Raw genomic sequence first — 21,760 nt, forward strand, 5'->3', positions numbered from 1 at the left:
TACTGGTTGACTTGTGTCAGACAAAGGGGGTGGAGTTCCCGATTTTTCGGGAGATAAGAAACAACATTTGCATTGCTCTTGGCCTATCTAGAAGCAGCACAGAAGGTGCTGTGTCACTAGGAGGGTGTGGCCTGGCTAACAGGTAGCTGCAGGCCCCCATAGAAGGCCCCCAAATTTTGTAACAAAATTACATAGACGGCGTCATAATTCCAAACTAAGAGGAGTATTACTATAATAAGGTTTAAAACTCTACCTGGCATGGCAGACTAAGTTATCAATACTGCATGAGTTATCAATACCGTTACACTTCTCTCTCCAATTGTATTAATTTTCCCCCCTTTGGCAAACTGGGCCACCCCTGGCAGGTGGGCCCCCCTAGGCTGCAGTCATATCTAGCCTTTGTTGTATTGTATTGTATATCTAGCCTGTACTTTAATCTGGGCTTGCTGACCCGTACAGCGTGTTGTTTACATAGACTACTGTCCTGAAGACCGTTTCCGGCAGCAGAGTAAGCTGCACCAGTGGTTCTCAAACTTTTTCAGCAGGGACCACCTTTTGGACTAAATATTTTCAGAGTATTTTCTTACGACCTGTTTCGTTTGGCTAATTAATGAAAACGTTTATTAGAATGTTGCTTTCCTTGACCCGTGACAACTGCTGTCAGCAAATTTCTTGTCTTCACGGCTGCCTGTACCATCAGTGACATTTGTCCATAATTTGTTGACAAGCAAGCTATTAATAGATTAGCAGTTATTAATAGCTTAGCATAGCGACATAGCTTCTGCTTCACCATATGTCCATATGGTTCGGCTCAGACAGTTAGGGGAATGCCTGTAGTTGCTGTATAACCACAGCAAACCACAGTCAAGCTGCAGTCTAAAGACTTTGAGGTACATCAGTGTTTTTCAACAGTGGGGTCAGTCGGGACACCATGTGGGGTCGCCCGGAAATCAAATGGGGTCGCATGAACTGTCTAGGTGTGAAAAAAGAAAACTGATCAATATTACTAATTGTAACATAAAAAATTGTAAATATTTAACATAAAATACTAGAATTTAACAAATATCTATAGGTTTATTAGCGTACATGTTAGCTCGTCATATTTTATTTTGTTGCTATAACACGTGTATGGGGTCCCCAGAAATTTGGGGTGCTAAAATGGGGTCCTGGGCCGAAACAGGTTGGGAACCACTGCGTTATATTATTAGCCATGTATCAGACATGTTGTCAGAATGGTCTGTCTAATATAGAGATTTTTGGAAGCACATTGCTTTTTTTTGGCCTCTTGCTTACAAGTAAGCAGAGTTTTAGAATGCACATTTCAAAACTAATATTTAAAAAAATATCCCATTTAGGGTGCTAAAACGCACTTGTCACAGTGGAGTTTTTATTTTTATCCACGTAATCGGATAAAATGTAGACATTTAAAAAAATATCCACTTATGTGTAACAAGCACCTAAGACCTACCGGTATGACAGTATACCCAGAGATTCTTTAAGTATATAGAGATATGCCAACATAATAGGTTTCTATGGGCACCTAACGCGACCAGGTTCCGGTCTGCCTAAAGGGCCGTGTCATAATGCTCCTACAATGAATAGAACAGTCCTTAGGTCTGCCTAGGTCTGCTTAAGGGGGGCCATAATAGAACCCGGAAACAATGGGCCAATGGAACCTCTCTCTCTCTACTCTCTGGTATACCCTTAGGCTCACTGACAGTCTTGGCTGTGACCAGGACAATACCATCTGAGATGACCCCACCTGCCCCTCATTACATAAACAATGTAATAGCTGGGACAAACATTGACTTGGAGCCAGCTTTATAAATCTGCCCTCTGTAGGACAGACCAACAGTCAGCCTTGCCAGTTGCCATGGTTATAACAGTGGGCCCCATTTCTACATTTCACCTAGGGCCCCAAAAATGGGTAGAGAACTACTGGTTGGTTTTTAATGATACTTAAAGGGGTATGCCACTATTTTGGGGCTTAATACAGTTAAAATCATTGGCTGGGGTTTATAAAGGTGGTAAAGTGTCTTATTTTTCATGTTAAGCGTTGTCTTGCTTTAAGACAAGTTAAAAGAGGGAATATGTCGCTAAGCTAGTGAAAGTCATTGCATCCGTGTAGCATGCCACAATAAAAGAGAGAGAGAGAGAGAGAGAGAGAGAGAGAGAGAGAGAGAGAGAGAGAGAGAGAGAGAGAGAGAGAGAGAGAGAGAGAGAGAGAGATTGATTGATAGACAGAGAGATTGAGAAGTAGGCTCTGTTTGTGTGGCGGTGCCTCTGGTGTGTGTGAGTGAAGCCTACTCGGACTGGACCAGTTTATATGGACATGGGGTAGCCTATAGTAGGGGTTTTCAAAGTGGGGCCTGGGGACGCCTGGGGGGGCGTGAGAGGATGCCAGGGGGGTCGTGGCAGATTGGCAGGGAAAATATAGCAAAATTAATTGAATGGCCTAAGTAGCCAAAATAAACCAAAAATAGGCTTAAATCCCAAAGGAATATTTTTTTCTTTAAAATATTTATGTATTGTTCTTTCTGTAGTAGCCTACCTGAACGGTCTTAGGAATACACAAACTTTATCAAGGTGTAAAGGGCCGTACACACACGTCGCTGCTAGTTACTCGCTCAGCGGATGAAGTCAATAGAATGTCTATGTGTTCCTACGAGTCTCGCTGGCGAGTAGGCGAGGAGAGTACAAGCGATGCGATGTGGGCGGGTTCCGAGATAAACTTATTTTATCTTCGAGCGACGCGAGTTAAGCGAGTAACCAATTGGAATGCAGAATAGAGATTATTGACAGGTGACGTTGCCCCTGTGGTGTTCTGACCACCCAACTTCTAACTTCTGCACGCCATCACACTTTGGTTAAAAGTGTTGAGGAAAATACATACAGTGAAGGCTACACAATCAAAGGCTCATATGCATGGTTGTGCACAGCACACGATCAACGTTAAACAGCGTAGCCCTACATTTTGTTTCGTACGGACGTTATTGGCGCGGACAGCGGGAACCATGACAACCAGTAAACAAAATCACCCAGAGCGAGTGGCAAGTAGGCGAGTGAGCAAGTAGCGAGTAAATAGCAGCGACGTGTGTGTACGGCCCTTAAGACTGGGTGCAAAGAAAAAAATTGTGTGGCACGTCCCATGTCAGGGGGGGCTTGGCTGTATCTACCTGTATGTGGAGGGCTCATAGTAAAGTTTGGGAACTCCAGGCCAAAATAGCCTGATGTAATTTATCTCAGAACATTGCTAATACATTGAAACATCTCAGAGAAAGAACAAAAAATGTGAGGGGTAAACCCTCAGGCACTGTTGAGATTTGTCGTCACGTGCCATCCATCCACACAATATATTAATGATGCATTATAGTACAGATGTATGGAGGCTATTGTCCCAGATGAACAAATTTAGCAATTGTCTGCTGGTTTCCCATCAGAGCCCATACTAATGCGTCTGAATACATGTCGATGCATCTGAACACTGCTGCGTTAACACAGCGAAAACATTTTGGAGCAACACACTAAAACAATGCTTACTTCAAGACGGTAACGTTTGCAAGCCTGAGTAGATTAGCCTAGATATCGCGTTTCATGCATTTAATCAGACATCAACGCATTCGCACGGGATTAGAACTAGTTTTAAAGCTGGTAATCTCTCCAGACTCCAACAGGTGGTAAAACTCTCGGCGAAGTTTACCGATATCGCCGCTATCTTTACTGACATGGCGCTTTCAGACGCGGTTACTTTACCACATGTCTCCTAACTAGTCCCGTCCGAGTAGGGCTTTAGAGAGAGGAGGAGAGAGAGCGTGCGAGAGTGCTCCGGTTGCTTGGGTGTGTGTGTGTGTGTGTGTGAGAGAGAGAGAGAGAGAGCGAGAGAGGGAGGGAGAGAGATTCCTTTCAACTCATGTTGGTTAAGATCATACAGGCGAGGAAGCAGCGCATCCAAAACTTTAAGCATATTGAAAACCTCTCTTCTCTGCCGAATAAATTGGAAGCATATCGTAGTAGGTAGTTCTAGGCTAATTGCATCCGTGATTGCTTTCCACCTTGCGCCACTCTTGTGGTAGGGGTAGAGTAGTTTGTTTAGCATTTTCTCCGCGAGATGTTTTCGTTTCAAATATTGAACCATGCCTGTAGTCCGGCTGCTACGACGTACAGCTTACGTTATGACAACACTGTCATTCACAATTTACAAAGTGGTAGGTTGTTTAATTCATCATTGGTAAAACGATAGGAGGTAGTGTCACCTTTTTTGAACAGGAGCCCGTATTCCTAACCCGTTTCACTATATTTCTGTCAAACCATTTCACTCACCACGTTTGTTTGTGCATGTAATGGGGGAGGAGACACAGAGAATGCACTAGGTAGGCTAGACCTACGTCTTCGCCAAGTGGCGAATGCAATGCGCTGTGCGCTTGGATACATAAACTGACAGATGATTTTTTAAAAATCGCATAACGCGATTTCTCAAAAAACAAATCGATTTGACGTTCAAACTCGATTTTAAAATCACATCGATTTTTTGCCCAGGCCTATGGCATACCCCTTTAAGTATTGGGCACTGGCTGTGGGGTTAGAAATGGAGGGAGAATAGAGGGAGGGGGTTGTCCAGTGCAGTGCGATCTAAAATACGGCAAAAAAAAACAAAAAAAACTAGAGAAAACAGGAGGGTTGGAATCTATGTATATTTTGGAATCAAAAAGACAGACCCAGTCACCGTTACCTTGTCTAGAGCTCACTTGTAAAAGAGTGAGACATCCACCCAGGAAGGGACGGGGACCAGGAACAGGCCAGGGCATTATTGTACAGCCCCCTCTAAATTGTGGACCAGTCTCAACAAAAAACACAAAAAAATGCCAACAGGATCGGCCCCTGAGGACTGTCAGTACACCTGGCCCTGTATGCCAGATTACCCGGCCAGGCCTGTATCCATCTCAATGTGATTTTGTTCCCCTGGTTAAACCAAGGTGACGTAAAACAGTAAATAAAAGATTGGCCGCCCTGCCGTGGCCATCCGGTAGGGCACTCGCCTGCCATACGCCTGATCCGGGTTCGATTCCCGGCCTTCCCTATCTCTCTCCCACTCATTTCCTGTCCTACTCTTTACTATTCTGTCATAATAAAGTTGACCCCCACCCAAAAAAAAAACCTTTTAAAAAAATAATATATATTTACAAATATAAGATTGGCACTACCTGAGGGGTGTTGTGCTGCAATGCACAATAGAACTACAGACTACCATATACCGTACGTGGGGACCCAGGTTCAAATCCGGCCTGGGTCGTTTCCCAGTCATGACCCGTCTCTCTCCAACCACTTCCCTGTCGCCTCTTCACTATCCTATCACAATAAAGGCACTTAAAAAAAAATAAATCAAAGACAGAGAGGGTGGGCGCCAGTAACTCCAGTCCTTATGGGTGCATTGGTTCCAAAGCAATAATCCACAGCCATTGGCTACCGGTGTGTGAGTTCCACTGTTTGCTTCTGTGGACTAAAACAAGCCAAATATACTGTACAGGGCTGGACTGGGGGGTTAAATAGGGCCCGGGCACTTTTGGCTTAAAGGGGCCCCTCATACTTATCAACACAGAACTGTGTCACCGGTGGGCCCCGCACCCTCGTGGGCCCTTATTTTCAGAAATGCAAAAAAACCACACATTTTTTTTTTACATTTCTGAAAATAGGGGCCCACGAGGGTGCAGGGCCCAGGGGGAAATGCACGGTATGCCATATTAGTGTGTGTGTGTGTGTGTGTGTGTGTGTGTGTGTGTGTGTGTGTGTGTGTGTGTGTGTGTGTGTGTGTGTGTGTGTGTGTGTGTGTGTGTGTGTGTGTGTGTGTGTGTGTGTTTGACCTATGGCCTATGGATGTGCTTACTTGTTTATATCTTGTCTATGTTATTGTATTTTAATATTTGTTTTACCTGTCCAGGGACTGCAGATGGAAATTAGCTATATAGCTATAATCTGGCACAAGCCATCTTTTTACTTCTGTAATCAATGTGTATTGTGCATGGTCCCTGTTGAACTAAACTAAATAAACTAAACTAAACTAAACCATATGGGCCAGTCCAGCCCTGAATATATATTTTTAAAGAATTGGCACTACCTTTGACGATGAGCCTGGCTGAGGTCCTGGCGTTCTCGGTGCTGAAGGTGTATGTGCCGCTGTCCTCCATGGCCAGGCTGGAGATGGTGAGGGCGTGCACGCGGCCCTTGCAGCTCAGCCTCCAGCGGCTGTTGGCCTTCAGCCGGATGCCGTCCTTCATCCACGCCCCCTCCACGTTGCCGTGAGACAGCTCCACCTCGAACGAGGCCGTCTCGCGCTCAAACGTCTGGATTTCGCTCAGCCCCTTGCGGATTTTAATTTTTCTCGCTGGAGAGGGGATTTAATCAACAAGTTTATTTATAAGCAGTTAAGTATAACGTACTGCACATTCAAATACAATAATTCTGCCACTGTTCTTACTACATCTGCTCTTAATTGTTATATTTCAGAATTCATTGCTTTTTACTGTTAATTACATAATTGTGATCATTTTATACTTTTCCTTTTCCTTCTACAGTACTTCCAAAGGTGGCACAAATAGAAGACAGATTTGGCTTGAGATTCTTCATTCTTTTTTGCATATATTTTCTATAGCATTTTACTCCATAGCGAAATACCATTCTGACACTACAACCTTTTCTTTCCTTCAACTTTTTTAATCTAACAGCTATAACTGTCAAACTCTTGGAAAGCATTAACTATACATATTGTGATGTATGTATGCATCTATGAGCCACTCTGACCTACAACGATATACGTATGACCACTTTTGAATGTGCAAATTAAAATTCAAGAAAAGACGTTACTCAATGACACCATCAGCAAAATGTAAACGAACCACAACCTATGTAACTTCTGAAACAGAGGAGAACCAAGTGACAGATGCGCACATCTGATAACATTTTCATTTTCACAGCCACGCAAAGTGGATTAGGCAGTTACTTAACGAGGACCAGCGACCTACTCCCTCAATCTGGCTCTCATTTGGCATGCTTAATTGCATTACCGCAGCCCCCTCTGATCTTGTGTCAATTTAGAATTCTGCTCCATGGGAATCAGTAGGTCGTTTATCTCTCAGCTGTTAGTGGCCGTCACAGCCAAGGAACAAGTGTCAAAGGGAAGGAACAGGCTCTCGCTCATGTTACTTTGAGTTAGATTCAAATTTGTTTTGAAAGAGAGAAAAAAAAGGAAAAGAAACACGGCAGTAACAACTGGTCAAGTTGATGCCCGGCATCGCCAGCAACCGCGCGGTAAACAAACAACAACAGCGCATAGTGAGAAGGCGACTTTGGCACGCGCGTAGGCCTACTCACGTTCCACGGTGAGCTGCGCTTGCGTGCGGTCGTGGAGCGTTTCACAGCTGTAGGTACCGCGGTCGGACAGGACGAGTTTGTGGATGGTCAGGCTCCGTTTCCTGTCGATGTGTTTCAAGGTGAACTTGGGCCCTGCTTGTATAACCACCCCGTGTCTCATCCACTGCACTTCGCCAGAGTCCAGGCTGACCTCCACCACCAGTGTGGCTTCCCCATACTCTTCAGCGACGACATCTTCCATGTTCTTGGTAAACAGCACCTGAGCTTCTAAACACAAGCAGTTCAGCATGTTAAGCATTTTGCCTTGTAGCCTATATGGGGTCAGCTCTATTTCCCCACAGCCCATTGGTCCCACAACCCAATGGTCCCACAGCTTATTCCTGCCACGTTCTTCAACTCCACGTTCCCACATTTCAGAGAAAACTAAGAGAACGTGCCTTTGGAACATAGGGCCTAAATTTGAATAAATTCTTCAAAATGTGGGAACATGGAGCAGCAGGAATATGCTGAAGGACCAATGGGCCTAAAAATGAATGTTAGTTAAGTCTTAGTGATGTGGGACCAATGGACTGTGGGATATAGACACGCTCCTGTGCAGTGACAGTGAATTTAAAAACTCAAGAACAGAGTGTATACCCAGACGCACTGTAGCCTAGCAGACTCAGTTGTTGATGAATTAGCCTTGAACTTGTCTTAACAAATAAAGCAAAAAAACACACACAAAAAAACAAAAACAAACAAAAAACAAACAAACAAAAAACAAGCTAACCGTTAGCTCCTATAGGGCCTACTCTCCTACAATGCACAGCATAGCCTACACAGTCACTTTATCATTTGTCATTTTCATGAATTTAATGTTAAACACAAAGTTCATATTAATGCATAATGCTATAGTGTGAAACAATGTCACTTAATTTTGAAAGACAACACCATTAAATGTCTTACATGTGCAACAGTAGTGCCATTGCTTTCAGAGGGGTCATGTTTGTAGATTGTGTGGGAAGCTACAAAGCAGGACTGGACTGGGGGAGAAATAGGTCCCGGGCACTTTTGGCTTAAAGGGGCCCCTCATAATTAGCGGCGCAGAACTGAATCACCGGTGAGCCCTGCACCCTCGTGGGCCCCTATTTCTGAAAATAGGGGCCCACGAGGGTGCAGGGCCCACCGGGAAATGCCCAGTAATGCCAGATGGCCAGTCCAGCCCTGTTACAAAGCGGTGCCACTTGTGACTGTCAGTTAAAGTGTGACTCTTAACTGGAGAACCTGCTAAGCACAAGTCATGCCAGGCACCTTTTCAACAATTTGTGCGTGTCTGAGAGGGTCATTATTTATCTAAAATATGTTGACGTGGCATTGAAGAGCTGGTTGATCCTACAAAGAGCACGTTGTGATGGCCATTTTCACCAGCCCTTTCGCAACTGCACATAGGGGGAAACAGTATCCCGAAACAAGTCTCTTACAGTTTGCAAAATATTATGTTCGCATTTAAACACCGGCTTTGCTTCAAGTGTAGCTGAGATCATGCCGGATCACTTGCACTTACATGGTTTTGATTGCATGCACTAGTCTTAGTTGCCAAACTATGTGAGGATCACGTTACACTGAAAAGTGTCAGGCACAGACGTACGCTGCTGCTGCTGCTGCTGCTGTTGCGGCCGGTAGGCCTAAGGGTGTAGGCTATAATGTGTTGTCGGATGGCATCTCACCTTGCACTCGAAGGTTGGCCTTTGACACCACACCTTCGGCCTCTGCACTCACGACCGCGGTGTCGGAGACCTGGCAGCTAAGTATGTGGAGGGTGTGGGAGAGGCCACAGCTGGACATGGTGAACTTTTCGTCGGCGCAAATGGGCTTGCCATTCATGCGCCACGCCAGCCGGGCGTCCTCGGGCGACAGCACGCACTTGAACGTGGCGTCCTCCCCTTCCATGACCGTGATGTTGTGCAGCTCGGCGATAAACTCCACCACGCGAGGCTCTGTTGGATCGCGGGAAACCAAAAATAGAAAGATTGACGACGGCTAAGCGGTAATTAAAGCACGTTGTCAATTTACGACTAAAAACTACCGGAAATATGTGGTTCATGTCAGGGGGGTCGGCCCATTGGCCCGACAGCCCATTAGTGTCCGACAGCCCGTAAGTCAGACAATAAGCCATACAGGAGCATTACACAGCTCCTGGGGTAGGCTAGGCTACACGTGGGCACGTCTTTTCAGACAAAAACATGACTTTACTGACGGTTAGGGTTAGGAATTGTTTTGGTTTGGGCATAGTTCTTGCTTTGCAGTAAACTTATAAGTGAATATTTACAAACTTAAGACGCTAAAATAACTGTACTGTATAGCCTACTGATAGAACATGCCTTTAATGGCGTTTAGGGTTAGGAATTGTTTAGGTTTGGGCATAGTTAAACATATCTAGTCGAACCAATGGGCTATCGGACCAATGGGAGGTAACCCACGTCAGGACCCCCTAACCCCTTTACTCACTCTGTACTTCAAGAGCTGCAGATGTTCTCGCATCTTTGGATTCACAGGAGTATATCCCAGAGTCCTCCAGCATGAGATTGTGTATGGTCAGACTCCTTTCACACTCGTTGGCCCTGATTGTGAAATGATGGCTGGGCGTAATCTCGGCTTTGTCCTTCAGCCACTGGACGTCCCCCCTGGGCTTGTACAGCTCACAGCGCAAAGTGACTTCACTATCTTTGAGCCCGACCGTGTCTTGCAGAGGCTTGGCGAATCTGACCTTTAGCTCTGTTGTCAAAAACGGGCACAATTCAGAGTTATGCTGAGGTGTCTAAAGAAAGCTAATTTGATTTGTGTATGTCTTATTACTCTATGGAAAGGTGATCAGGACAACAAAGCTAATAAACCATATATAATAAATAATTAACCTTTATTTATTCATTTTTATTTAGGGGCTTTAAGGGTTTGAAACGTCACCTGAAAAAGGAAATAAATGAGAGGTCTTTGATGTGCGGATCACCTTTGTCTTCATACTTTGAAGTTGTTTCTGATCCTGTACCTGCTTCACACATTTGGATGTAACTTACTCTCTCTGGACTAGGGGTGTAAATCACAGCCTCCATGACGATTACGTTCGATTCGATTTTTTTCCAATTACTTTTCCACTTCTATTATGTTATGGAGCTAGGACATTGGACAGGGGCCAGTCAATTATTTCCCATACTTAAGAATGCCCCACAATACGATACGATTTGATTAAATCGTTGGCTGTAAGATCGATGCATCGATACATTTCAATTATTATTTACACCCCTACTCTGGATGGGGGGCAATCGCCATTCCGACACACCGCCATTCCGACTGTATTTCATTGTCATTCCGAGCCTTCCCGAGTCATTTTTGCAAGTGCTTAGAGGCGCGTGAACAGCGTTCCAACTCTTTTGACAATTGCAACAATATGGCGACACGAGCGGAAAGTGGAGAGAGTGACAGCGCAATTACAGGATCAGTGTATCATTTTCCGTCACGGTCCAAATGCCCTTAAAAGTAGGGTCTGAGATCTTTGAAAAACGCTTCCTGCAAGCAGGAAAAAACGGTCCCTGCAATAAAATGTCAATGTCGCAATGGCGGTGCGTCGGAATGGCGGGGTGTAACCCTCTGGACCCACCTTTGACAAGCACAATGAACTCCATCTCATCTGTGGTTGCAGTACACGTGAACCTGCCACTGTCCGACTTTTTGACTGGGTCGATGATAAGGTAATGATTTCTTCCTTGGGTGGATGCTTCGAACCGGGTGCCGATGATAGATTCGCCGTCTTTCAGCCATCCAACATGGGCCTTGTCCCTGTTCACCTTGGCGCAGAGCGTCACCCTGTCGTTTTCACAAGTGATGACTTGGTTCTCTTCGTCTTTATTGACAAACATTGTAGGTGGTTCTAATGGATGACATTGGAAACAAAAGTTTGTACAAAGTATGGTTACAAAAATTCTAAATCACGACACACACACACACACACGCACACGCACACACACACACACACACACACACACACGCACACGCACACACACACACACATCAAAATACTGTATGCACTTTTTATCCTATGATTCATCATAGTGCAGATTAAATGTCTTTGTTGTATTACCTTGGACTTTCACCAAGAATATTGTTTTGTCTCCCACAGCGTCGCACATGTACTGTCCTGCATCTGAGAGCTCAAGCCGTTTTAGGACAAGCTTTCTCACTGTTCCTTGACATTCTATGAGCGTTCGCGAGTCTGGAACCAATAACCTCCTGTTGCAGTACCATTCAACCGGCGCATTAGGCCGCGACACCTCGCATTGCAGTATCAGCTCATCTCCCGGTAGCTGGCTATGGCGCTCAGGGCGCTCTGAATTTCCTACAATGGTCACTGGTGGCTCTGAATGGACGAAACAACAGTCGGATTTTCGTTTTGATCAACCCCACCGACAGAACACAGTGATTGTCCATTAAGGCTTGGTCAACAATGAGGATCTCTGATTGTCTACGTCATGATTTTCCTTGTGATGAAGGGTGAGTGATAGAGGTAGTGCATTTCTCAAGGCTGTCTATACATGGGTTTCCCGTTTACAAACATTCACACTGTGAGGAGGGCCAAGATGCTAATCAGCCAACCATGTGAGCGCATTTTTTTAGTGACGTTTCCAAAGAATCAGAGGTTGTCAGAGGGACCCTTGGCTGTGCACACAGACATTAATGTTTGTAAACGGGAAACCTATGTATTATAAATGCCCGAGTAAGAGTAAGGATCACCACAGGGGGACCTTGGCTTACCTCGCACTGTGACATGGAACACAACCTTGTCATCTCTCGCGTCACAGGTGTACGCTCCGGTGTCGACAACTTCAGGATCCAGGATGACCAGGGAGCGGAACGCTCCTTCCGACTCACACGTCATGTGATCGCTCTCCACGATTTCCTGGTTGTCCTTGTACCAGTGAACGGTTCCATTCCACCGAGAAAGCTCACATTTCAGTACAAGGGCATCAGAAGTTAAAATGTCTTTTTCTGTCTCTATCTCATCCTTTCTAAGGATCTCAATAGGTGGCTCTGAAATCATCATAGGGAGAAAAAAAGACTAAGATTATTAACTGATGCAGTTATGCCTCTTTTCCACTGCCGGTTTTCTGGTAGGCCTACAGCTCGATACAGCACGACTCAGCCGCCACTTTTTGCTCTTAGATTTAGCTGTGTCACGCCCAATCAAAAAGCAAAAAGTGTCGGCTGAGTCGCGCTTTAACCAGCTGTAGACCTATCAGAAAACCGTCAGTGGAAAAAAGGCATTAGTGGTGATTAAAATAGGATACTTTAAGTAAATTATTGTTTATATAATGATATTATATATTGCAAATTCCTTTACCTGTGACGCTAACTTGGAAGTCCATGACGTCATCCTTTGCATCGCACACGTATTGACCCGAATCCTCCAACAGAGCCGACTGTATGGCTAACTGGCGAATAAGGCCCTCTCCGACTATGCTGACCCTTGAACTCTCCTCGATGTCCTCGCCGTTCTTCTTCCAGGTGACCTCGGCATTGGGCCTTGAGACCTCACACTCCAGCAAGACAGGGTCACCCATGAAGATGTCCACACCACATGCCATTTTTCTTGGCCGCAGGAATCTCACTGGAGGCTCTGTGTGAGATAGAGAGGTAATATTCAAATTACGTATGCGTAAACACAAGTGATATTGGTAACACTAATGTCTGCTTAGTACAGACTTAGTAAATAATTAACTCGTGGAGAACAAAACATTAACATTTTTATTAACTAAGTTTTATTAATGGTTTATAAAATATCTACAAATAATATATTCAAAATGTTACATACCTTATAACACAGAGTTTTATTCATTTACAAGCAATTTGCAAATGTTTGATAAATTTAAAATATTAACATAACATTTTCTAGTCATTTACAAACATTTGTTAACATTTCCTAGTCGTTTACAAACATGTATTAATGTTTTGTTCATCATTAGTTAATTATTTACTAAGTGTTATTAATGCTTTATAAGCAGACATTATTATAAAGTGTTACAGTGATATTGAACTACGTATTGCATATTTAAATGTGACAAATAATATTGAATTATTGCATGTCATTATTTTTGCATATTTTAATGCAATATTAGGGGAAAAAAACGTACCTGCAATATTTACAAAGAAGGTCACAGAATCATCCCCGGTATCGCATGCGTATTCAGCAGTATCTTGAACCGTTGTCTTTGGGATGATAAGTCTCCTGTAGACTCCGTCCACCTCCAGGATGAGGTTGTCATTCTCCTCCACCTCCAGGCCGTCGCGATACCAGCGTACATTTGCGTTTGCCCTTGAGATCTCGCAGCTCAACACCATCCGCTCAGCAGTCTGCTGACACAGCTCCATTTGAGACTGGCTAGGAGATACTATACGCACGGGAGGCTCTGCAAGAGGAACACCGGATTGGTTAGATTATCAAATCTCGTTTTCGTCGTATTCATTCTAAGTAAGGTTTATTTTAGTTTAATTTTTAGCATATTTTAGAGTAGTAGTAGGAACTAATAGTATGATATTACAATGTTGAAACCATGTAATATCATACCACTAGTGTTTTTAGAGAGTTGTTTAAGTTGGACATTAGAGATAGTGTGCATGTCTGTTCATATGATCATCATCATCATGGATTAGAACAAACCCAATCCCAAATCCCAAACTAGGGCCTTTTTAATTGTTTGGTGAATTGTATGTAGGCGAGTACATCTATGCAAAAAAAAGACCTAACCCCAAAAAAATTGATACAAAAGGTTTTTCAACTGATGTTGTTACCTCTAAGTGTCCTTAATAACATACTAAAAATCTAGGAAAATCTGACTTCAGGAAAGGTGTCATTTTCAAGATCAAAGTTCTTAAAAATAAAGGTTACTACATGATAATTACATTGGCATGAACTAACATGTTTTCAGGATCTGTTTGTTTGGAGTGCTGTTTGGGTGGATAAAGACACTACTGCTATGATAATATCCATGTTTTGCATCCTGTTTTGTCAGGGCACATCATCAGTGATGAATCATGGTGTCACTAGGTATTTTGGGTCTTTCAGCAGCTGAACTGAATAGACAGGAGCAAGGTGAAACGGTTGGTACTGGAGACAGACAATGTCCTGAAAGGACATAGGGCTTTAGCATAGCTTTCAGGTAAGCCAGAGTAGGGCCTGTTGTAGCGTCATAGGCAAGGGTCAGGGCCTTGTATTCAATTAGGGCATGAGAAAGAGGACATGACTGGGAAACTGAGGCTATGTGGTCAGAGAATGATAGATGGTCATCAACAATGACACCTAGATTTCTTGTGGCCTTATTTGAGGCAACAGTAGCAGAATCCATATTGAGCTCGATATCATGGCAACCTAAATCTTTGGCTGGGATCACCAGCAGTGCATTTGGGCGAGGCTCAACTGAAGGTTGCATTCCTTCATACTTGTGGATAGTTCAGAGAGGCAAGCGGACATATGTGTGACCGTGGAGTCATCTGGCACAAAGTAACTGTGCTTCATCGGTGTAACAGTAGTATGAGAAGCTGTGAGAACAGATAACATGGCCCAGTGATGTGGTGTACATGGCAAATAGGAGTCCCAGCACCAGCACTTAGGACACCTCTGTGGAGAGGCTATGATTTGAGGACAGCTGACCTTGCCCTTGATACATGCTAACAATGATACCACCAGAGTCAAAGAATGTCTGGAAGAACTTGAGACACATAAAACTCAATTATTTATCTAAGAGAGATGTTAAATAATCATGTTTTGAAAAAAAATGCTAGCTGGTGTGTCTGCACAAAGATTTTTAGATTTACTACGAAACAAAAAGAGATGTCCATAATCTCTTCTGAAGATATCTTCTGGCTTACTAGAAACAAAATAAAAGAGTAATTTTGAGCTTGGCTTTTTCAGATTTTGAGGTTTTGCATTTTGAAATTTAATGCATATTTAATTAGATATAGTCCAATTACCATGTTAAAACATAACATTTCAGAAAACTTGCAATACATTTTTTTCTCACAAATATGTGAGCAATCACCGGATTAACTTTCATGGTGATATCGGCAAGCTAAATTTTTTGGCCTATTCAATTGGAGTGTCTCTTGACCCTTATAATAAGCCTATGGCAGCCATGTTGAAAAAAACTCATTTCCCAAAGTCAGATTTTACTAGATTTTTAGTATGTCATTTAGCAGGTCAAATAGTAATAGAATCCATAAAAAAACCTTTTGTATCAATTTTTTTGGGGTTAAACCCTAAATGTACTCGCCTAATGCTGAAATGGTCCATCTGAAGTGTAATTTATGGGGGGCAAGCGCTATTCAGACATACTGCTATTCAGACATATCGCTATTCCGACTTCAAACATACTGTAGGGTTAGGGTTAGGGCCAGAGTTAGGGTTAGGGTCACTGCATGCAGTCTCCCTAAACTGATAAAACATGAGCAACGTAGCACAAACCACAGATTTGGCAGATTTCGCTGGGAAATGTGACGGTATTCAGACAATAGACATCAATGTCTGAATAGAAGAATGTCTGAATAGTGCCACGTAACCGTAATTCATAACCCCTAGACCCCAAGTTCCATTGTAATGACGGCAGGAAAAACATCAGGTCTATTAGAAATGAGGATTACCCAAAATGACTGCATAATGTGTGACTGTGCGATATTCGCTTAGGAGGTGCCTGAACACAATGAAATGCACAAGGGGGTGCACAGGAAAAAAAAGTTTGGGAACCGCTGGTTGAGAACAATACTTATTATTACCTGTTATGTTGAGCTGGAAGAATATTCTGTCATCAGCCGTGTCACAGACGTACTCCCCAGAGTCCTCCACTCTGCTGCGAAGTATCTTGAGTCTTCTGTATGGCCCCTCGGTCTTCAGCTTGATGTTCTCGCTGTCCTGTAACTTCTGGCCGTCTTTGAACCAGTTCACGGAGCCGTTAGCCCTGGAGAGCTCGCAGCTGAGCACTATCTCCTCTGGGACGTGACGGTCCAGGTGGACATCTTCTTTGGGGTAAACAATCTTGACGGGTGGCTCTGCAAGAATGAAGGTGAAGGTGTGGTATTTTAGTAGCATATTTATATGTAATGACTAATGTTATGGGTATGGTTCGCTGTTTGACACACACACCTTGACACAGCGTTTCTTAGCGTAATTTACTGGAAGTGGGTTGTAGGCTACCAGCGAGCTTATAGTTCCCAACTTACGTAGCTTTTAAAGTTTCTAACTTTACTTTATGCAGACTAACAAAGAAGGGTATGCCCATAGGGTGTAGTTTAGAAACAAGGCTTTAATTAGTTAAATAGTTTGTCAGGTTGAATATGTTTCATACCTCTGACATTGACCTTGAACATTAACACACTGTCCCCTGCACGACACGTATACGTTCCAGAGTCTGACAGCTGCGACACCTGGATGATAAGCTTGCGTATTGTGCCGTCCGTTTCTACCAAGGTTTTGTCATCAGGCTGCACTTCAACTCCGTCTTTAAACCACTGAGCGAAGGCATCAGGCCTTGACACCTCACATGACAGGGTCAAGCACTCCTGCTCCACAATGTTCTTGTGGAGGTCGGCCTCGGGGACATGGGCGAATGTCACCGGAGGTGCTGTAGGGGGAAAAAGCCATCATGTTAGACACATCCAATTGGGTTCTGCTGTTTCTCGTTGAGGGATGGGGTGGGGTATGGATGGGATTTGCACAAGTTACTGTAAAGCATGCATTAATATTTTTGAGCACTGGCGATGACTGCAGGATAGCTCTGGAGAAGGCAGTCTCCACTGTAGAAGCAAAGATCAATGAAGTAACTTGGTTAATTGAAGCCTTTTGGGGGTGGCTGGGGTGGTGCAGTTAGGATTGTAGCATACAGGAAGGACATGATCATTATGGCAATACATGCATTGATCCTCCAGTGAAGTAGTGTATGAATCTTTTGATGTGTGGCTAAATGGCAAGTCTGAGGATGTCTAGGGAATGGAGACTACAGATGGATGAAAATGAAACAAAAGTAAATGAACGAATAACAAAAAAAACGATAGAGGGTTTTGGTGAACACTGAGCAACTTTGAGGAAAAGTGGAAAAAGTGGTCCAGTATTAGGAAAGTGGTTAAAATGGCTGACAAAAGCAGCATAATGGAGCTCTCCAGGGGTTGGAGAGAGCGGCTTTTTGAACAATGGAAATAGAATTAATAGGCGGCAACGGTACTGGTTAGTTTTGTGTGACAAAAAAAGAATGATAATAATCTTTGGCAAAGCTGTTGTTTGTCACCTTTCACTTCCACATAAAATTCGCTGATATCATCAGCTGTTTTACAACTGTACAACCCCGAGCAGGAAAACTCGGCTGACTGGATAACCAGTGTCCTCGTGGTGCCGTTTGTTTGGAGGTAAATCCCCGACTGAGGCAGAAGCGGCTCTCCATCTTTGTACCACTGGACCAGAGCAGTAGGGTTCGAGATCTCACAATGGAGAGAAATAGGATGGCCCGCTTCAATGGACTTGCTCTTCTCAATCTCTGGAACATCTGAGAACCTCACTGGCGGCGCTACAGGTGTGCCCATTCATTAAAAGAAATTATTGCATGATCACACTGAGTACATGTTTTGCTCTAATTTAATTTAATGACTCTCTGATCGTCGAACAAAAATAACGAATTTTTTAAATTGCAAAAGTGGACCACAAACTCGTTGCGACTACGTTTTATGATGTCTTGGTGTTAAATGAACTACATAGATGTGTAAAATTAGGTTAGTTTAATGTCATTGCTTCTTACCTTACCTACTATGCCATTGTAAGATAAGGTGATAAGACGGTAAGTCGGTCATATGGTGCCAGAAAACACAAGTGACAGATTCAAAATTAAATCTCACACCTTTGAGAACAGAAGTGGATGAGAAGATAATCTTCAATCTCCATGTACTCTGATCTGAATAGTATGTATACATGTCCTTAAAACGGTGTAGATAAACTTTATGGTTATACACAATTAGGTGGAAATCGGTAAGTATTTCAAACCAACTGTCAATCTTTTTAGGGTTCTCATTCTTAAGTACACTACTATATTTACACTACTGTTAAAAGGTTAAGAGTTTTAATTTTGGAAAACAGCATTTAGTGGGTGACGAGTTATTTTGAGACAGTCGGTTAGTGGTTTTGAGAAAAGGTATGTGCTCAAAATCACCTGCAACATCCACCTTGAATTCTATGTGATCATCCTCAGAACGGCAGCTGTACACCCCCGAGTGTCTCAATTCTGCTGATTGGACGGTCAGCCTCCTCAGGGCGCCCTCTGATAGGATGTCAAGTCCAGCCAATGGGAGGACTTGTTGTCCATCTTTATACCAGGAAACCTGGGCAGTGGGTTCTGAAAGCTCACACTGTAGTACAATGGGGCATTCTGCTTCAACAAACTTGTTCCTTGCAACGTCTGGAAGGGCTGAGAACCTAACAGGGAGAGCTATGAAAGTTTTGGAGGGGAAGGTTTGAAGAAAAAAAGAAGGATTTTGTGAAGCTTTTTAGGGTACATAGTTCTGGGAATCGAACTGAAACAAAAATAAAAATGGCATACATTCAATGTTGAAATGAAACATCAAATGCAAGTTTTATGTATATTATTGGCCTAGTACCAATCTCTAGAGTAAATTTCAGTTATGATTACGATTAGATTACGACCACAGAGCCTGCAGAACTAGGTCATAGTGCATTTAAAAAAATCACCTTGGACATCCACCTTGAAAGAAACTGCATCGTCAGCAACAGCGCAGCTGTAATGTCCAGAGTCAGAGAGACGTGCTGATTCAACAACCAGTTTTCGCTCTTTTCCCGCCATTTCAATAGCGACTCCATGTGTGCCAGATAATTGCTCCCCATCTTTATACCAGCTGACCTCGGCTGTACAGTCGGAAATCCCACACATGAGCACGATTGGCTGGCCTACTGTGACAGACTTGTTCCTTTCTACTTCTGGAAGCGGTATGAACTTTGGTGATGGAGCTACACAGGGTTGAGTTGCAAAAAAAAAAGAAACATTACCAGCTTTTAGAAAAAAAAAACCTAAAACATACTGTAAACCATTATGTGGTTAATATGTAGGCCAAATGATGAAACTGCTTGTCTTAATGCTAACCTTTGACATCCACATTAAACCTGACGGCATCGTCTGCTGTTCTGCAGGTGTACATCCCAGTGTGATGAAGCCCAGCTGCTGGCACAGACAGCTTTCTTTTGGCACCTTCGGACACAGTCTCAATTTCACCCTGGGGTTCCAGTTCTCTACCATCTTTGTACCAGCTGACTGGAGCAGCAGGATTTGATATCTCACACTCGAGTTCGAAAGGGCAGCCTGCTTCAATGCATTTATTCTGCCAGTCTTCAGGTAAGGCGCAAAACTTCACTGGTGGAGCTATGGAAATACATTTTGCAAACGTGACAGAAGAGCTAGTCAAAATGTGAAGTGCTGTAAAGGCATCTACACCATAGACTATACCAAGCAGTGTTCTACAAGAATGTGTTTCAATCTAATATAGAGCAGGACCTAGTTAGCCTGATTATCATCAACGCTCTAATCTCTTCGAGATTCAGTCTGACCAAGAGCATAACGATTAACATTTCCCGAGCAGCATGTTTGACCCGCCTCCCTTAAGATTGCTTATGGTTGTTTGCTTCCCGACAAAGTGAAAGGATTTCCCGTATTTGCGGGAACTCAGAAAGTACTTGCATTGCTCTTGACCTGACTAGTTGCAACACTGAAGGTGTTGCGTCACTGGGAGGGCGCGGCCTGGCTAGGACCTAGTTGGACATGGAAAATGGCTGGCAGAAACAGCCCATTATATCTCGTCAGATTCTCTGGCATGTACTTCGGCTGCAGGCATATGATATCAAACACATGGAGGTGCCAATCACAATATATCCCCACAAACATCTGGTTTATCTATGAAGCGAAATATCCACTTTCCCTTGTGTGGAAAGTGGTACATCATACCTTTGCATGTCTTAATTAGTGGCTAGGTATTTGAGCCTTGAGGTCGAGATAGTGGTGACATTGGTAACAATATGTTGTCCCGGCAATAAATAAATCTAAACATGTACTGTGGACATTTATTTAACCCCTGGAAAGACTCCAGTAGCCTATCTACACTATAAAGGGCAGGTTCTTCAGTTTGCCCATGAGGGAGAACCCCTGAGGAACCTATAGGTTCTTCGAAGAGCACCAGGGTTCCATCTTAGAACTTTTAGAGGTGCCTTCACAGTCCTCCCACATATGCTAGGTTTTCCAAAAGAAGAACTTCAGGGATTCTTCAGTTTGTCACTGTGGTGAAGTTTTTAGTAAACCTTGGGATTCTTCCAAGCACCTACTGTAGGCTCATCAGTGAATTTTTAGGGGTTCTCCCACAACTGCATCTGAAGGTTCTTTGAGGAACCTTGTAATTCTTACAGTGTAGGAATATGTAGTTTGACCTCATATTTCTTATCTCACAAAGTGCAAAATGTATATTCCAAGATAGACGATGAAAAGCCATGCTGCATTAATTGGCGCTTTTCCAAATCAACAGCTCACAATCCCTCATGTCCAATGAATCCCCCATTCATATGTACTACAGGTTCTGCAATGTTCTGTTCTGGGGTGCATTTCTGGAAAGCGTAGTTGTTAGCAGTTAACAACTTCGGTAGTTGCCAATGGGAAATTGCATTCCAAACAACAAAGTAGCTAACATAGTTAGCAACTACGCTTTCCAGAAATGCACCCCTGGAATGTCCAAACTCTTTCTCCAATGCATTGCTAAGATGAACAGTGCATTTATACTACCATTTCTGCCAGCTGTTTTCACAGTTAAACTCAAGTCCAGTATACTGTTTTATTACTGTTTTTATAAAGATTTCATGGTTGTAACCTGCAGTGTATTGAAAGATGAACTAATGAACATACTGTTAAAAATGAAGGAGCAGTAAAAAAAAACATATAAGTATGTTATCTTCATCATAATCGTGATCATCCTGTAATTTTAAGCTAATTAAACTTAAGACCTCAACGCAAAATGAACGCATTTGTTAACAAAGTAACAAAATGTATTTCTCTGTCTGTGGTCACAGAGCGCAAGATATACTGTAAGTGATTGCACTTTTCCTAAGCAAAAGACAAAGACACAGTAAAATAAGAACATATCAAGGACATATCAAGGACAAAACAAGGACATATCAGTTTGGGAAGAGTAAGTCATTAAGTACAACTGGGAATATTTGCTAGTATATTATTGCACAGTAAATGTCCAGTTGTCTGAAGTACAGAGTGCCTTTTCAGTCATGTTAAGGGAGGGAGTATTCCATTTTCTGAAGAACTACAATCAAGATTAAGAGGATTAAAAG

At 43.2% G+C, this 21,760-nt stretch overlaps 1 protein-coding gene across 20 annotated transcripts in view; it reads right to left on the reverse strand.

Moving 5' to 3' along the window:
* Nucleotides 1–21,760, reverse strand: part of obsl1b (obscurin like cytoskeletal adaptor 1b) — a 73,245-nt gene that overhangs the window by 27,357 nt on the left and 24,128 nt on the right. For 16 of the 20 annotated variants that reach the window (XM_063213208.1, XM_063213198.1, XM_063213199.1 and 13 more), the window contains 15 exons: nucleotides 19,524–19,799; nucleotides 19,115–19,390; nucleotides 18,579–18,854; nucleotides 17,667–17,942; nucleotides 16,731–17,006; nucleotides 16,162–16,434; nucleotides 13,527–13,802; nucleotides 12,737–13,012; nucleotides 12,151–12,426; nucleotides 11,480–11,755; nucleotides 11,000–11,269; nucleotides 9,853–10,119; nucleotides 9,072–9,341; nucleotides 7,366–7,632; nucleotides 6,113–6,379 (listed from right to left, as the gene is read on the reverse strand). In XM_063213208.1, the coding sequence (XP_063069278.1) occupies nucleotides 6,113–6,379; nucleotides 7,366–7,632; nucleotides 9,072–9,341; nucleotides 9,853–10,119; nucleotides 11,000–11,269; nucleotides 11,480–11,755; nucleotides 12,151–12,426; nucleotides 12,737–13,012; nucleotides 13,527–13,802; nucleotides 16,162–16,434; nucleotides 16,731–17,006; nucleotides 17,667–17,942; nucleotides 18,579–18,854; nucleotides 19,115–19,390; nucleotides 19,524–19,799 (4,098 nt within the window). The remainder of the gene's footprint in view (nucleotides 1–6,112; nucleotides 6,380–7,365; nucleotides 7,633–9,071; nucleotides 9,342–9,852; nucleotides 10,120–10,999; nucleotides 11,270–11,479; nucleotides 11,756–12,150; nucleotides 12,427–12,736; nucleotides 13,013–13,526; nucleotides 13,803–16,161; nucleotides 16,435–16,730; nucleotides 17,007–17,666; nucleotides 17,943–18,578; nucleotides 18,855–19,114; nucleotides 19,391–19,523; nucleotides 19,800–21,760) is intronic. The other 4 variants (XM_063213206.1, XM_063213215.1, XM_063213207.1 and 1 more) reach the window with 3 other exon arrangements.

The sequence above is a fragment of the Engraulis encrasicolus genome, chromosome 13, assembly GCF_034702125.1.
Source record: "Engraulis encrasicolus isolate BLACKSEA-1 chromosome 13, IST_EnEncr_1.0, whole genome shotgun sequence".
NCBI classification, from domain to species: Eukaryota; Metazoa; Chordata; class Actinopteri; order Clupeiformes; family Engraulidae; genus Engraulis; species Engraulis encrasicolus.